General features: G+C 40.2%; 1 protein-coding gene across 4 annotated transcripts in view; it reads right to left on the reverse strand.

Moving 5' to 3' along the window:
• Window positions 1-117: 117 nt before the first annotated feature.
• The window catches only part of rab27b (RAB27B, member RAS oncogene family), a 41,642-nt gene continuing 22,941 nt past the window's right edge, over window positions 118-18,818 (reverse strand). For 3 of the 4 annotated variants that reach the window (XM_017491798.3, XM_017491797.3, XM_017491799.3), the window contains 5 exons: window positions 15,549-15,720; window positions 9,700-9,785; window positions 8,906-9,009; window positions 8,348-8,471; window positions 118-4,487 (listed from right to left, as the gene is read on the reverse strand). In XM_017491798.3, the coding sequence (XP_017347287.1) occupies window positions 4,298-4,487; window positions 8,348-8,471; window positions 8,906-9,009; window positions 9,700-9,785; window positions 15,549-15,701 (657 nt within the window). In that variant the 5' untranslated portion in view covers window positions 15,702-15,720 and the 3' untranslated portion in view covers window positions 118-4,297. 4 annotated transcript variants of the gene reach the window in all.

Here is an 18,818-nt window from a genome sequence, read left to right on the forward strand (position 1 = left end):
GTATACTTCCAAAAACATTGAACTATTACACAGCTGTAACAGATTCTTATTATACGACGATACGTGTTTTAAATACACCCACACACACACACCTACACACGGATGAACACAAGGAGGTGTAGGCATTTTTCTTTATTCATAAGGAACATACAGAACACTCGTCATTTTAATGTTCTCCCAGTAAACAGACCCGGTTTCCTGTTACACTCCGTACCTACTTTATATGCATTCGTTTTTATAAGAGCTGTGTACACACTGTAATAAAGGTCTGCAGGTTTGCACAGCACGTCATTGGTCACTAGAGCTAGAACAGGCACAATGAGAGAGAACTAATGTAAACTTTCGAGATTTCCTCAAATTTAGTATTAGGTAGCCGTTTGTAATCGTGTACTGGTCGAAGGCTGACGAGATTCCGAGAGGATCCTTTGCTCCGAAAATTGGCATTGGATGGCAAAGCCCTCATGGTTTCATAAATTGGTAGGGAAAATCGGAACATTTGTGTGTTTTGGCACTGAAAAGGATAACATTCACCTTAAAATCATATACGTATTTAAAGCGGTGTTTAGGCGAATGTGTTGGTAGTGTTTTAGTAGATCGCACTTTAAGACTGTGTGACTGAGTGAGCACAAAAATTTGCAAGTTTTGTTGAAGTTGTAAGTTTGGGCAATTCTATAAGTGACTTATTTATTTATCGATGGGGGTGGGGTCAGTATGTGAAATCATGTGTTGGAGCAATAATTAAAGATGAAAAATAAAATCCAAAAGGGTGAAATAAAAACGCTACGCACTGTAGACTAGAATGAGAACGTTTACTAAGAGTTCTACCGAGATACTCGACACATAAAGCAGATTTTTCCTTCTATGTGTTTTGCAGCAATTCTACTTGTAACCCCGGATGCCAGTTAATAAGTTCCAGCCGTTCAAAGATGGAGTACTCGACTTTTCATTACAGCGATCACGTCTGTCGTATAAAGGTTCGAAAAATGTCTTGCTTTTGAAAATACTCGGTTTAGCTCATTGTATCGGTTCGGGAAAAATGAACGAGTGAAGTGTAAGTTTTAGTACGTGTACTTACTAGAGCACAGCCACTTGTGGAAATGTCCCAAACACAAATAATGCATAGACTCCATTTGAACAAGACTTTTTTTCATCGCCATTTGTATGGTGTATGTAGTTCTCAGCGCCTAATGGAATGTGAGTGTTACCCATAATGCACAGTGAGCACCGGGTAACGTTTCGAATCGACTATGATCGGTGATGCCCTTTTATTCATTTGACTTTCAAGTAATTGTGTAATGTAATAAATGGTCGGTTCGCTATGTAATGGGTGACATGTAGGTAGTAGTTACACTTGTGTACCTTCCCTGTGCCCTCAGACAGGCTTTAGCTTTAGCTCGGTGTGCTAGCGATTAACTAGCAGGCTATTAGCTAATTACTAAATACACTAAAACAGCATCAAGTTATGAAGCAAATAACATGCGATTAAAATTTTTCTCAATGACTCTTTCTTGATAATGTTTTCTAGAATTATAATGTGAACTCATGTAGACACACCAAATTAAAAACACCTACATACCATGTGTGTGTGTGTGTATATATATATATATAAAAATAATAAAAATTCATTCTCATGTGTACCAAATTCATTTATTTATAAACTTGGTACACATGATAATGAATCTGCACTTAATGCTCGTCAAAGGCAAGCTGTATTAAACTAATTAATACGATACAAAAAGTTTTTGGCACACAAACCGCATGCGAGAAGTTAATCGTGTAGGCGGTCTGACTTTTTTTTTTTTTTTTTTTTTTGGAGCTACATATAATACACAAAGTGGTTAAAATGATCAATTGCACCATCAAACCTACACACACTGTCCAAAACACTTCATTTTAGATCATTTTAGAAAAAAGGATGTTATGAAATAACTGAAGTTTGGGAGAAAGACTACATGGAGCTTCAGCTCCTACCCCAGACGCCCATGTTTTCACCCCAATCATTACAGCTTCACATTCACTGGCTTTTAGTTGAATTTGTGAGCCTGCTTTATAGACATGTTATATACACCGATCAGCCATAACATTAAAACCACCTTCCTAATATTGTGTACGTCTCCCTCGTGCCGTCAAAACGGCTCTGACCCGTCGAGGCATATGATGGACTTCACAAGAGCTCTGAAGGTGTGCTGTGGTATCTGGCACCAAGACATTTGCAGCAGATCCTTTACGGCCTGTGAGTTAAGTCACGAGGTGCGGCTTCCGTGGATCGGACTTGTTTGTCCAGCGCATCCGGCAGACGCTCGATCAGACTGATCTGGGGAATTTGGAGGCCGAGTCCACGCCTTGAACTCTGTCATGTTCCTCAAACCGTTCCGGAACAATTTTTTTGCAGTGTGGCATGGCGCATTATCCTTCTGAAAGAGACCACTGCCGTTAAGGAACACTGTTGCCATGAAGGAGTGTACTTAGTCTGCAACGACGCTTCGGTAGATGGTACATAAAAGTCAAACTAACATCCACAATCCGAAGGCCTCCAAGCAGGACCGTGCCCAGAGCATCACACTTCCTCTGCCGGCTTGCCTTCTTCCCGTAGTGCGTCCTGTGATACAGATACAGTAGCTCTTCTGTGGGATCAGACCTGACAGTTTAGCCTTCGCTCCTCACACACGTCAACACCTTGGGCGCCCATGACCCTGTCGCCGGTTCACCGGTTGTCCTTCCTTGGACCGCTATTTTTTAAATTTTTTTTTAGGTACTAACCACTTGTATACCAGGACCACCACACGAGACCTGCCATTTTGGAGACGCTCTGACCCAGTCGTCCAACCGTCACGATTTGTCCCTTGTCAAAGTTGCTCAGATCCGTATGCTTCCAACACATCAACTCCGAGAACTGACTGTTCACTTGCTGCCTAATAAATATACCCCACCCCTTGACAGGTGCCACTGTACAGTAACAAGATGGTCCGTGTTATTCACTTCCCCTGTCGGTGCTTTTAATGTTATTGCTGATGGGTGTAAATCTACAACAATCCATTTCTAAGTGTCTAAAATATTTGTCACTTGAAAAAAAAAAAAAAACAGACCTTTCAGTGAGTGGACGCAGATAATTTAGCATTACACTTTACTATTAAAAAGAGAAGGAATCTTTTACCCCAAATCACCAACCCTGTTATTACTTTATCTGCTATGTCTTAAAGCTGTACGTATGCCGTTCTTATCCATATGTTGCGACCACTGTAGCTAAATTAGCAATTCTGAGCAAAAATATGCCTTTAATATTTCTTTTAACAGCCATAGAAAGTCATGCAGTATTTTAGTACCGAGCCTAATCTGTTCCTTTTACTCAACGTATTGAGACAAAAACTAAAAATAAGAATTTCCATGACAACGCTACATCAGTACGGCGGACCAAAACCCAGCATCCGTTGTGAACCTTTTAAACCTAAAACCTAAGATGAAATTGGACATATAAAGTAAATGGAGTTAACTGTGTTTTAGGGTGCAGCTCGCCTAGAAAAACGGCTAAATATAATGTAAATAATTCTAAATCTAGGCATGTGGAAACCAAAACATACATTTGGTAAAATGAACAGTGCGGTAAGTGTAGAATCTAAACGATATGTTTTAAAATCTTCGTAGATATTCTGTCTTAAATATCGGTGTTTAAATAATTCTTATATTAATTAACGTAACGTATCTAGAATAGCTTTGTCGTAGTTAACGCATCTATTTAACAGAGACTCTAAAGAATGAATACCTTGTTGACTAGAACACTTTCAGAATCACCCCCAAAGTGCATTGGAGATGTGCGCGCGCACACACACACAATATATATAGTTATGATAACTCTAGTCATGAGTAATTAAAGGGCAGGACGCATTCATTTCATAAAAGTGGACTGGAGGACTAAATCTATACATTCTGTCATGCATTAAGCACGTTCATGCTTTAATGCGAGTATTTAAAAACTGAGTATTAAAAAACTCAACCTGTCAGAAAGAATTTATAAAGAAATAAATATTGTTATAAAGAATCCGTGTTTAAATGGGTGTTTAAATGACCAATTATGAGGTGGAAAAAGACCAAAAGCTTATTAACCAGATTATTTTTTTTTTCTTCTTCTTCTTCCGCTTCAAAATGCACTAGATGTACTACAAACAAGAAAGAACTGTTCAGACGTTTTAAACGCATTTACATACAGATCCAGCGCCCTGCTTTCATAACCACACGATGTACGTACAGGACTGAGCTGTAACTCCACATCCGTCCACATGAGGGCGCAATAAGGCAATTTCTAACAGGCGCACTTTTTCTCCGCTGTTGGCGCGCCGCTCAGCTTGCTGGTGCTGTCTGTATGATGTGCGTCGACTTTCTCTGGTTTTTCGACACACTGCTCCATCCTCTTCATCACCAGGTCGAGCAGAGTGACCACGGCTTTATCTACTGCCGCGCCCGTCGCTGCGCTCGTCTCAAAGTACGGGATGCTGGAGGTCAGAAAAGGAACAATAAATGATGTGGAATGGGATAAAACTCTACAGATAAAAATCCTGTATCCGGTGTTTATATATTTCTGTACAGCTGCTTTGAGACAACGTCCATTATTAAAAGCGCTTTACAGATAAAATCGAATTGGAAAACGATCTACAAAAAAACAACAACTCGAATACAGATCAAAATTAAAGGCGACAAAAGATCTCCAGAACAAAATACAGCAATGAATCCCAGATTTAGAGAAACATTGACGTAGTGTCCTTGTTTTAATCCTGGAACTTTTGAAACGTTAAGGTCCATACGAAGGAAGCCTCTGAGAGACAAACTAATGTCCACATAGCCACTAAAGATTAAAACACACACCTGCTCCTTACCCCTTGATGTCCACAGTGGCCTTTTAAATAATAATTAAACTATAAAGAAAAGGCCCTGGCTGCCATCTCTCTGCAGTTTACATCACATAACCGGCTGTGCTGCTGCAGACACTAACCCTGAGCTCCGATGAACAGTTTACAGCTTGTGTGTTTACACGGTTTCAGATCACTCCAGCTGACTCTCGACTGTCCTGCTCATTTGTATAGTTACACTTCACTGGGGAAATCATGCAGCAGAGGAGTCGGAGCAGTCAGAGCTCGCTAAACACAGCCATATCTGAGTGCTGGTAGTTTGGACGTGTACTGCGTATGTGATTAGAAATAAAACGTACCATGCAAGTTCTAACTTGGCTGTGTACCTAGGCTGGGTTTAGTTTTCGTTTATTTTTTTCAACTTAAAGTTGTGTATGCATTTTAATGATGCGCATGACACTTAAGTCTCTCGTTGTTTATTCCTTCTGTGGTTAGTATAAATCTACCTTCAAAAAAAGAGAGAAGGCAAGAAGAAAAACAAAATGAACTGTTCATCTTGTCCTCTCTGACGCAGGGGTTGTCAAACCTTTTTGCAAACGGGTCCCTGAAAAAAAAAATAATAATAATCACAGATTCCTCAGTCCAGATTTATTCTGTGAACTATTATTATTTTTAAAAAAATTTTTAATTTTCCTATTTGGTCCGGTCAACTCACAGCTTTGTGCCCTTTGGCTCCCGGTCATGGATGGCTACGGAGCCGGATAATTGGGATTTGAACTCGGAAGTTCTCGACGACAGAGTGAACGCTGTTCTGTTGCACCACTCGGGAACAAACTATTCGAATGAACGTCACTTAAACGTATCCAACAATATTCAGGAACTTTTTATTCCTGAACTTTCCAAAGACACAGCAGATCCGCAGTGACATCATTTAAACTCCTACTTGTAGGTTTGGAATAAACCGCTTCAATTCAACTGACCAGTCAGATAATCTGATAACTATGAACTCGATGATATATCTTTGATAATAGTGTGATTTCCACCACTGTAACAAAATAAAAATAAAAATCTTGGACCCTCTGGTAGTGCTACAAACATTTGAGAAACATTGCCCTAACAGAAAGAGACAAGTCTGCCAATCAGACCTTGGAATAATTCTAATCTGAGAAATAATATAGCGGGGTTTGTTATCTTCTGCTCTAGTTCAGCAGGTTATATTGCATTTGGGTTATAATGATTTATTTTTTTTTTAAATCACCTGTCCCTGTAAGAGTCAGCACTGGCCTGTTTAGGTCTGACATTCTACATGCAGATCCTAGTGGTGCAGGTCCGTCCTCCCTAACAATGATGCGCACGGAAATCTACTTGAGTAAGAGTCCTATTTTCTGCTAAATGTGATTACGGTTAGCTCCTTTAGGTTATTCGGTCATCTTAATTATGAATCGGGTCACAGTGTGGTGTTCTGCAGCTTTAAAAAAAAAATTAAAAACATGCTTCTAAATACTGGAGACACAGTGATGCTGCCTTATACTGCTCCAGAGTCAGCAGTTTCACATGTTCCCTCCATCTATTTCTCCACCTCCCAACAGCACTGCAGTATATGGGTTGGCAACAAAACGCCCAAATGGACTGGAGTGGTGTATTCCTGCCTTGTGCCCAATATTCCTGGCATAGACTCCGGATTCATGGTGACTCTGATCAGGATAAAACAGTTGCTGAAAGTAAATGAATGAATGAAATTCTGCCTAAAGTGATATATATATTAAACCCACACACAAAGAAACGGACCCCTCCATTGTCACAGACACCTTTATGTCTCTTTCTTTAACTGAACAAAATTACGCAGTACTTCAATCATTATAGTCATTACACAGAGCAAGCTGTGAAGGCTCGCTGCATAATTACAGTGGAGATATATTACGTGTCAGATTACAATAGAACGGCGCTGGACTGTAGCGCACAACACTGAAGGTAAAAAAGTAACAAATGAAAGACTGTTAAACGATTAATTACAGACGATTACAGCCGAGGAGTCCATCGCGGGTTAATTACACGGCACTTGCCATATCATTTCAAACTGCAGTCTAGCGATGATAAAAAAAAAGGAGCAATTTCTGCAACTGCAGATCGGTAGACCCCTTTCCCGAGGGATCGGTGTCAAATTGTGTGAGATTTCCGAAAACAACGATTAGCGTTAGATCATGTATCCAGCCTCCGACTGGTGCTCTATCTTGGTTTGATGATCCGCCACGCACGGAATACTTTTACAGTTTTTAATCAAACTGCGCTCGGCTACTCCGTAGGATGTCGCTGCTAAAATGTTCCTTTTTAAATCTCTCTTTGATACTCGGAGCATGTTCTGGAGAAACAGGTACCCGATCTAGAAAACTGCTGAAAAAATCAAACAAACAGGCTGCATCGCAAATTTTGGAAATATAAAAAAAAAAAAGCCACAGCAAAATCGAGCATTTTTGGCCTGAAACAACCATGGAAGAACTCTTTCCAGTATTACCTGGATGTACAAAAAAAACTTCACGAGTATAAAACAGAAATTCGTCATGCGGGTATCAAGGCCAACAGGGGGGTGTGGTAATCGCGTTCAAACACTGGTTTCACTCTGCCCACGTTTGACATTTTTTCCTACTTTCTTTTGGATGTCCATGGAATAAAATTAAACATCAGATGCCACGAGCGTACCTTCTACCATCATTTACACATTCGAATGGCCGCGTAATACGAAGCCGTGCGATAACATGGAATTAAAAATGACCTTATATGGCCATGGGCATTATTTCGACTCAGGACAGAGGTCATTTGCTGTTACTGTCAAGCAACTCTTTGACGGCGTACACGACAGCGCTTCACGTTCACGCGTTCGCTGAGAGTGGGTTCATGGTTGAGAGGCACGAATTTGGCCAATGGTTGCTGCGAGCCTTTTATAATCGACCAATTGGTGTGCGAGAAGGCGGAAATTTACAGAGAGGGGTTAAAGCAAAGCGAATATGCGCACACGTGATACAGTATTAGACCATACGCACATCGTAATGAGACTAAATCCGAATCCCGGACGTTTTCTCAAGTTTAGAAATCCCGGCCGGACGCTTTTTTAAGGTCCGGGAAAAAGAGGACGTACGGCCACGCTATATTACGCTGAATGGATTAGCACCATCATACGTTATGGATATGTTCCCAATTCCCAGTAGTACTGCAAGCTTGCTCAATCCTCCAGCAAGAAAAGGTGTGCTGAAGCAGCCACTTGTTTTCATACACCTAAAATGAAGTGTACCCTTTTACCTTATATGGGGTGTATGTCCATCAATCCCACAGTAATCTCTTGCTTACCCACAGTAATCTTTTAGCAACTAACACCTAATACAGACTTAATTAATAGCGTTGTAGTCTATATTTACTCACCTTTCTTACAAAGCGCATACGTTTTTGAAAATGATGAGGTGATGGTTGACGGACTCGGATCGTTTACACCCGACTGTATTTCTTACACTCACCCGTATTTATCTGCCAGTTCTTTCGCTTGCTTCTCCTGAACTTCTCTCTGATCCGCCAGGTCGGCTTTGTTTCCGATGAGGACGATGTCTGGATTTTCGCAGTAGGCATTCGCCTGTAGCTGACCTTCACATTCAAACAATTTACAGTTCAGCGGTGGAAGAACTAAAGATTTCTCCGTCGTCGCATTCGGTGCTTACCACAGGTTCTCTAATGAACGTGGACCAACGTTTTAAAAACAACACTTACGTTATAGAGATTAGGTTTTAGTCATTTTGATGGAAAAGACTGGTGAAAGTCTAAATCTCCCGGCACTCAAGTTTTCTTCAGTATTATTCACATATGTCTGAAATTGTACTCATGAACTGAGGGCTGAAATACACAATATTGTAATGAAATAAAACGAATCCCTTCACAATCCTACATAGAATAAATGCCAAACACTTTTTGAAGTCACAGTTTTAAATGCAGTTTTAACACTGCGATAACGTTACTCCTGCTAACTGGGATATATTTTTAGGATACGTTTACTATAACTATTTATCAGGATTATTGCTCACTCATCCAGTTGCGGACGTTCAGAAAGCTTTGCTGGCTCGTCAGGTCGAACATGAGCAGGAATCCCATCGCGTCTCTGAAGAAGGCCGTCGTCAAGCTTCTGAACCTGTAATGTTGATAATAATAATAATAATATTCATTACATTTATTAAACTAACGAATATGAACGTTACTGAAGCTCAAAAATTATTTTTCAGTCCTCAGCACTAAATTATTGCATATTAACTATGAAGTCATACTTAAATCCTATAACGTCATGTTTTGTTTTGTTTTTTAACCACATGAATTTGCCAGCAATTCCATTTACTTTTATTAAATAAAATAAATTTTTAAAAATCGTGTCTTACTCGGTGACTACAGTCCTTTTATGAGTAATTGTCTCTATTGCTTTCAGGCAAGTACAACATGTTGAATCTGTTTTTTAATCATCTAGAAGATGCAGGAGAATATAAACTCAAATCCTTAAAAATGCTTTCTCAGACCTCTGAAAATATCCTAAGTGTACAAACCCCACCCCCCCAGAGCAGATTAAAGGAAACATTGCATTAATTCATTCTTTTTTTTTTTTTTAGATGTGATCCTTAATGTTTAAAAAATATTCTATATTACATAACGGAAGAGTCGAGTCCTTGCAATATGGCATTTAGTGTCATCTCGAGTTAAGTCAATTCAAGTGGGTTTTTACTGTCGTTGTATACATTGGAATAAAATACACCCAGGACCTTTCAAATCTTTCAAATCTGTTTCAAATCTCTGTATACAACCAGTGAAATAGTTTATTATTATAAAGTCGAACCTCTCCTGTCCTGCTGTGTCCCAGAGCTGCAGATGAACTTTAAACGTCTTCCCTGTAGTCCCATTAGGGCTGTTAGCGCTGTACACCTATATCGCACACACGCAACAAGTGTTTAAGCTGAGTTAGCGTGAGTGAAATACAGAATACAGGAAGACATTAATAGCTGTGAAACAACAAAAACAGTATCATTAGCTACAGACCGCCTTGAGTAACATCTCTCTGTATGCTATTTAGTCACTATTTACATAGTGTTACACTGTATAAGAGCAGGTGTGTGTGTGTGTGTCCATGAGTCATGTGTTTAACAGTATGGGTTGGTGACAGAGAGTGTGTCTGAATCTGACTTATTATCATCTAGACTTTATTCTTGTTGTCTGCCGTGTGTGTGTGTGTGTGTGTGTGTGTGTGTGTGGTGATGCATTTGCTCTCTTCGTTGACTTTTACATCTCCAGCTGAGCATGGGGTCCTGGCTTTATGTGAACATAACGAACATAACACATGCACACGCACCAGATAACAGGAAAATCCGATGATTAGTGAAAGAATATACACACTCTTTGTTTTCACACTCTGTGTCTTACACACACACACACACACACCCCAGAAGTAGATAATAGCGATATAGATAATAATGTACATAAACTCTGTTCCCAATACACACACTGTATTACACAAAATTAATCATTATTTACACACCAAGTGTCCAAAACACACCCTACATCCTGTACATGACTCATTTAATCACTCTCTTTCTGTCCTTCCACATGCCTCTCTGTATGTCTCTCTCCGTTTATGTTCTTTTCTCTCTCTCTCTCTTTCTACCTTTGTGTTTCTGTCTGAGAGAAATGTTTTACTACAGTTACAGATCAATTTCGGGGACAGCAGAAAAATAGTGTGTGTGTGTGTGTGTGTGTGTGGTTAATTAATTCATTAATTTTCAATACTTATAACTGGATTTGCACAGTTTTATGATCCTACTCCTATAATCCATATGAATGTGTCAGTACTACAGAGCAATACAGCCCACTTATTGTGGTACCTTATAAACCTGTCTCAAGTCCAGAAAAAAAACAAAAAAAAAAAAACACCACCACCCTAAACTACAATGAACAGGAGCTTTTCCAAATACACACCGAGCACTCACTTGATCAACCATACTAGGACCATATTTGGGTGGATGTGTTCTCTCAACCATACATATATTTCACCGAAACATAGTGGAACGGTTTTATTTACTTTTTTTAGCCTACGGTTTCTTCTCCCTCTGGGTATGGAGCTAGTTTAACAAAGACGGTTGTAAAACAGTCGCTAGTGTGATTGTGTGACCTGCCCATCACTATAATATGTGTATGTTGAACGTTCCATTCCAGATTTGGTCCCCTTCTGCTGCTATAATAACCTCCGCTCTCCTGGCAAGGCTTTACGTTATATTTTGGAACGTAGCAGTGAGGATTTGTGATCGTTCAGCCACAACAACATTAGTGACGTCGGGTGAGGAGGCCTGGGATGCAGTTAGTGTTCCACATCATACCAAAGGTGTTCAGTGGGGTTGAGGTCTGGGTTCTGTGCAGGACACTTGAGATCTTCCACTCCACGGCACTGGCATGCTGGAACAGGTTTGAACCTCTTAATCCCAGTAAAGATTAAGTCGTAATGTTACAGCATACAAAGACGTTCTATACAATTGTGTGTTTAATGGATATAATGGTCAGGTATCCATATACGTTTGGCCATATAGTGTACAAAAGAGAAAAATATTTCGGTCAAGGAAACCATACAGTTTTCAAGATGTTACCATATGAATAGCTAGCCCAGACTGCTCCACATTTACATTTTTACTTCCAGTTCCAATCTGACCCAATCCGATCAATCTGACCCAAAATCTCAGGTTCATTAATTTATTCACCATTGCCTGGGGGGAAAAGAAGAAACGACAAAGATAGACAGCTCAAAAAGAAGGGAGGGCGAAGAACGGCTGAAAAGACGTAACAGACTGTAATCGTATGTTTTATGTCTGACAGTGACAACGTTCATGAGAACGGCGACGGCACGGCAAAAAAAAAATGCCAGCGCGTCGTGTTCGTTATTACTGTTATAAAGTATTATTGCTACAACATTTGAATAAAATGTCTACTATTACAGCCCTCTCTGCTGTCACGTTCTCCAATGCTCCACTCTGCTATACAGCGTTTACATTCTGTGCCGTCATTAATACAGGAATGCGCGATGAATCTTCTGACTTCCTGCCTCTCGTTAAATCACGTTTCATGCATGCACTAGCTTTTTTTGCTCACACCTAATGCTACAGTTGTGAGTCGCTTTTCTGGAAAAGACCTTGCTGATAACATGAGTGTAACAGAAGTGACAGAGCAGATGCTGGAGCTGCAGCCTGGTTTCACAGCTCAACTTACAAATGCTTTTTAGAACGCATTTCTATTTTTAAAAAACACGTTGGAGAGACATACAAGCACCAGTGTTTGTTTCTGAATTTTTTCCTCCTTTCATTTTACACAATTTATCTGGGATGATGTCAGTGGACAATTTAAGGTATACTCTCTGTGCTCACTGGGCAACTGTTACTCTCAACACAGAACATGCAAGAAGAAGCTAAAGAATTGCTCTGCTGCTCTCAGGGCACAAAAATCCCAGGGTAGAAAAGGAATTAAGTTGCTCTGATTGCGGCGTTTCGAAGAGGAGAGGTCCGACAGCTGGCTTGCTGAGAGGAGTCGTTTTTAATGCATTAGTCTGCAGGGCCATCTAACTATGCAATCTCCTGAAATGGGGCGGTGCCTCTGCTATTCAGGAAACTTGGGTGGATATGGGGTGGCATGTTGGCACAGTGGATAAAATCGCTGCCTCACAGCTCCAGGCTTCCTGGTTCAATCCTGAGCTCGGGTTACTGTCTGTGTCAGGTTTATGTGAATGTTCTCCCCCTGTCCATGTGGGTAAACTGATAAACTGCCCTAGGTGGGAATATGTGTGTGTATGGTGCCCTACAATGAACTAGCATCCCATTCAGTGTGTATTCCAGTCTCACATACAGTGTTCCCAGGATAGGCTTTGAATCCACGGTATGCCTGAGCAGGATGAAGCGGTTACTGAAAGTGAGTGAGTGAGTGAGTAAGTGTCATTCACCTGACTACACTGCCAGAGAATGTAGGAGACTGATTGACAAATGAGCCTGAAGCACCCACTGATACTCTTCACCTCCTTAGTCGACTGCCATGTTGGCAAGGTGAGTAATGTTGACTTGCAGTCAAATGTTTCTCAATACAAGGCTATATTTCCTCCATCCCTCCTCTGGTGCATTGTGAAACCTCTTAAATCACTCGAATACCTACCAGCTCGACTTGCCCTTCCAAGAGTTCCACTTACCTTTCCAGGTGCGTGCTGTGAAAACTAACTTATGGGGCGCTAAAAAGGTCACACACCTCGCTCCTCCTGTTGAGCTCTCGGTATGGGTTTGTAACTGTCATTTGTGTCGTCTTATCTTACCATCCTATTATCTCAGGCCGGACCTGGCTTCACAGCTACAATCCCCTTATTAAATGGACTTTAAAAGTTGCTCGACAGCAAAATATGTAATAAGTCCCAAATAGCCAAACCAAACCAAACCAAAATCCCAGTCTGTTATCATCATCACGATGATCAGCAAAACCAAACTCACACATATACACCTTCGACTTTGAACATTTGCACAAGAAAGTCTTAACTTTCATTCAAGTGGCTCTTCATGCTATGGAAGAATACCTATTCACGAAAGCTCTATGACAAGGTTTTAAGGCCTTATCGAATTCCCCTGCTTGCTCTTTATTCCTTTGGAAAAAGCTGGAGCTTGTTCCCCTGTCTTGACTATCGAGGTCTCTACAGCGTTACATAATACCAAATGGCATTAAAGCACTGGCGCCCGAAAAGGGTCACACTGTATTAAGTCAGCGTTGCACACTTATCCAGATAATGTTTAAACAGATTCCTTCTGGTATGAAATGAGCACTTTCAATCTCTCCAAATTTTCAATCTTATGGATTGCATCACTTGTTAGAACATGTTAGAGCGGCTGATTAAACTGGCTATCACAACCTAAAGACAACCATGACGATATTGTTAAATAAACAAATTCGTGATCCAATAATGTGATCTGTCTAAATGCCAACGTTTGAACATGTAAAAGGAGATCTGTAAATATTTTATTACGGAGCCTATGAAAAAATAATAGTGCACTCAACCATAAAGGCCTCACAGAAGACTGAACCTAAAGAAGGATTTCTAAAAAAAAAAACAAAAAAAAAAGTATTTTTTTGCACTGTTCTGTGTAAAATAGCACCAACAGTTATGAGCTATGCCGCCGAAACACACTACACACAGGCTTCAAGGCTAATATTTTATGAAAACCATTCATTAAGAATTTGAGAAACAGTAACTGGCATGTTTCAGTGGCAGTGAATATAACATATGGTCAAGCCCAAAACACGTGCCACATCTGCCACTGATTCGTACCCTCATTTTAAATATTTTACTAAACCTACGCTGTATGGCCAAAAGTATGTGGACACCTGACGATCACACCCATTTGTGGTCCTGCCCCAAAGACGGAAGCACCCGATTGTATAAGATGATTCTATATGCTGTAGCAATTTCAATTGCAATTTCCTTTCACTAGAACTAAGGGGCCCCAGACATGTTCCAGCACGACGATACCCCTGTGCACAGCGAGGTCCAATAAGACATGGTTTGCCAAAATTGGAGTAGAAGAACTCGAGTGACCTGCACAGAGCCCCGACCTCAACTCCACTGAACACCTATTGCCCAGGCTCAAAACATCTAGTGGAAAGGTTTCCCAGAAGACTGGAGGTTATTTTAACAGCAAAGTGGGAACTAAACCTGAAATGGGATGTCCAGAAAGCACAGAGGGATTTTGATTTGTGATTGTAATCAAACGCCACATTTTGATTTACTCCCTCTCACGATCCAAACACATTTAATCAAACCACAGTTCATTCTCGAGTTACATCACCGCTCAGTAGGGAGCGAAGATGGATGAGGAGAGAGAAAGTCATGTGGGCCGGGGCCAATAAAAAGTCATGTGAGTCGACAGTTTTCGCTATCATGTAGACACTCGTATACAGTCATGTACAGGTAACTATAAAAGTGGATGTTCCTGTAGTAGGAGTTGCGGCAGTACTGTCACAGAGGCATGATGAACCAGAAAAGTAATCCAGTAAATGAAGAAGGAGTTATGATATGCTCCTAGATATTAATCTGATCTGAATTAATCTCATCAGGTTCCAGCTAGAAGGATGCATGGATCCTTTTTGAAATGATCATTAAAAAATGAGCATATCTATGCACTGACAACGGACTGAACCCACACCAGGCCAGAGTGACTACCATCGCATGTCCTTACAGAGTAGAAATTGACAGGAAAAGCGCAATTTTATTTCCACATGTGACGGTTCCAGCTAGAAGATGGTAGAAATGCAACATTTCTTGATAAATATCACTGCCTGTTTCTTGTTAATCGGTTAATGATGTTTCTCTGTATATTACGTAAATAGCATTATGATCTATAGTCTTGAAAATGTAGTTAATATCTAATATCCAATATCATATTTGTGTTCACGGCACTTTTCTCAAGCTGATGAAACATTGCTGATGAAGAGAAATACATTCTGACTTGTTTAGTAATCCGCGGCCAACGATAGGATGTAAATGTGAATGTAAATACTTGCGTAAATTAAATTAAATTAAATCGACTCTTTTGTTTGCCTAAAGTTGCTTTCTTGACCTCATGCCTTCACAACATCGGATTCAAAACAAAATGGAAATAAGTAAGAACGTAAGAAGCTTACCACTCTCTTTTCCCTGAAGTCAATGCCCACGGTAGTGATGAATTTGGGGTTGAACTTGTTGTCTGTATAGCGGTAAAGGAAGGTTGTTTTCCCCACTCCTGAGTCACCGAGAGCCAGGAGTTTAATCAAATAATCATAGTCCCCATCAGTCATAGTGCTGACCGCGCTTAACCTATCAACAAGACAATACACACAGGCAAAAAAAAAAAAAAAAGTTTACTGCAATACTTCCTTAGTGTATTAATAATTTGAAGTCATGACTGCACAAATATGAATTGTCTGGGAATCCCTATCTATGACGTATTTACAGATATTATTAACACATTTACTGAAGATCAGCTGATTTGTATTGATAAGACAAGTCCAGCTATAGCTGTTCGGTTACACACTGGTGCAAATATTCAGAGGAACTGAAAATCACAGCACGGCATGGCAGAGTCCGGGTGACAGCTGTTTGCACATAATGAAACGAAGTGATTAATACTGAACTTATGTAGAAACTGGCATCCGCGCCAAGCTCTCCAAAAGCACAGCAGACATCTCCTCTGATTTAAATGCCGAAACAGATCCTGATACACAAACGTGACAGTATTTTCAGTTCTATTTCCCTAATCTCATTCTCTGATTCATACCTATTAATGCGATGAGACTGTTTGAGCATACCAACCCATCGCCTTAATCGTATGTAATAAAGTCTTTCGTTAAACTGTATGCACGTCGAAAACACTACCGACGTTTAAGGCAAGTTATATAATGCGTATGATCGTGAATGAATGTGTTCGGTGTACGTACATTTATCTCAATATGACTGATGTACACTTGATGACACCGTACGTCTACATTTAACTCCATGTTCCAGAAATCTCCATGTCTCTATGGATTAGGCATGGTTTAATATGTGATTGACTACACAGTTCGACGAAGGGATAAACTTCTCTGCGCAAATGCAATATGAAAAGATGACATCTTTCCAAGTAGCAAACAAGCTACATGTAACTTGCGACAACATCAGCTAGATGTTTGTGTGCTATCGAAATTAAACTGTAGACCTGTGTAGGAAAGAGAGATTAATTCTTTTGATTGTATCGGGGCCATTGTTATGAATCTCTGGAAGGAACTATGGACTTCGATTCCCAGCAGTCACTGCATCACGGTCACATGACCACCCGCACTTGACTCTCATCCCGGTTAACGAGCACCTGTGTGTGTTTAAGTCACGGTTTGTACAGCACCCTGTGTCTGGCTTTGTTTGTCTCAAGTCGTCATGTTACGCTCTCTCGTCTCCTAGGTGTCGGTTTACGTTTGTTTTCCTTGTTCACGTATGCTTAGTATCTGTTGTCTTGTTTGAACTTTGAATCTGCACTTGCGTCCGCATTCGTGACAGCCATCCGTATTGAGCATATGATATTTTACTAAACATATTCCGCACAGCGAACAATAATCAGCGATGATCACATCGGCATTTACTCAAACATCTTGCATACATCATTTTTATTCACTCCGAATGACTGAAAACAAGCTCTATGAGTAAATGGCCGCAGAGTTTGGAGCACTACACTGCACTGTATTCCTCAATGCTTAGCCAGCTTGCTAACATGAGCTATTTGTGTGAGAGAATTAAGAGTAGTGGCAACTCCAATAATTGATTTTAACCCAAAAGATTTAGTTTTAGAACGTGTTGTCATGTGTGACCTGCAACTCTACACTACCCTTCCTTGATTCTGATTGGTCAGAAGATCTTTGACAGTAGTTCCAGCTGCAATTCAAATCAAAGGTTTATATTAATGCGCTCGTTTTGACGTGTCATCGTTATTCTCGTAACAACTCGTGTACAGAGACTCGTATGGCAGATGCTCAACATAATCTACGCCTGGTAATAAACGGATCAATAAAACGTCTTGTTATTTAACAAACTAAAATGGCCGTGCCGACGCTCGGCTAGATTGTCGGCGCTGTAACAGTCAAAAGTTAAACCTGTTCTTTTACGTTTTCCACCATGGGAAACCCTTCAGGACCATTCAGGGTTTCTTATAACCATCCTGACCCTTGAAATGTCACAGGACATGGATTATGACTTCAGACTGATTCTCTGCAAGCACAGAGTTCATGAGAAAGGCAAAGCATGGGAGGGAAAGAGAGAGATTAACATCAATGACCTTTTGTGCCTCATTGGCCATATTTAGCAATGAACACAGAATGCCCTGTTTATTCACAAGAAGTTTTTCATGTTTCCTGCACGTGTGTTGTTTAGAGGAGACGGCACATGATTCGGAGCATGAGTGGTCAGACGAGCGAAGGGAAACACTACACAATATGGAACAAAACCTTGTTTTTCGTTCGCCGTAACCCATCTACAGTAAACTGGCCGGATTAAATAAATCTAAGGAGCTAAGGGAACAGGTAATATCTCTTATTTTTAAGAAAATAATACAAATTAAAATGAACATCATCGGCATTAAACCTATCATATAAATACAAATAAATGCGTTCTTGCCAATTGGAACATCAGCCTACCGTTTATCATCAGTTCTGAAATCAAAAAACAGAACTGCTGAGGTTGCTGACTCACTGGTTCAATAGAGGAATAGCAGACATGCATCATTTTAAGGTCATCTGATTATGTGAGCACATAACTCATTTTCATGCTGCAGACGAGACAATATTTCCACAGTAACCTAAAAATCACCACAAAATTATTCAAACAAACAAACACTGTTAATTAGAATGTAGCACAACATAACATTTAAAAAAAAAAAAAAGTGTATGGCATTTTCCATCAAGATGATGGACCTACACTTACCCATATGGTCCAATTATCATGCTTCTGTTAGCGTGAATCTTCACAGAAAACAACATCCAAAGACAACAGTTTAGAAAAGTGACCTCCCACCAAATAGACAATATATAATGTTTCCTAATTAAACCATGAAAGATTCCTGTTTCGTCGGTCTAGCACTATTGCGTCCAGATTTTCTGAACCGCTGGAGAACTCCCGTCTCCAATGGAAAATGTATGATTTGAAATCATCTTCTGAATAAACTAGATATAATATATTACAGCTTTACAAGCTAAATTGTCACGGGATGTGATGAATGATGCAGTGTCTCGTGATGATGATTTAAAATGGAATGGTTCGGCCAAAAACCTTTAGAACAATATACGATTGTGGACTCTTCCTACACGTAAATGCTCGTAAATATTAAAAAGGTATTTCCCTTTCAGAAACAGGAGTTATTGGACGGAACGGCTGTCGGGGGAAGAGCTTTCTGC

The sequence above is a fragment of the Ictalurus punctatus genome, chromosome 18, assembly GCF_001660625.3.
Source record: "Ictalurus punctatus breed USDA103 chromosome 18, Coco_2.0, whole genome shotgun sequence".
Taxonomy (NCBI): domain Eukaryota; kingdom Metazoa; phylum Chordata; class Actinopteri; order Siluriformes; family Ictaluridae; genus Ictalurus; species Ictalurus punctatus.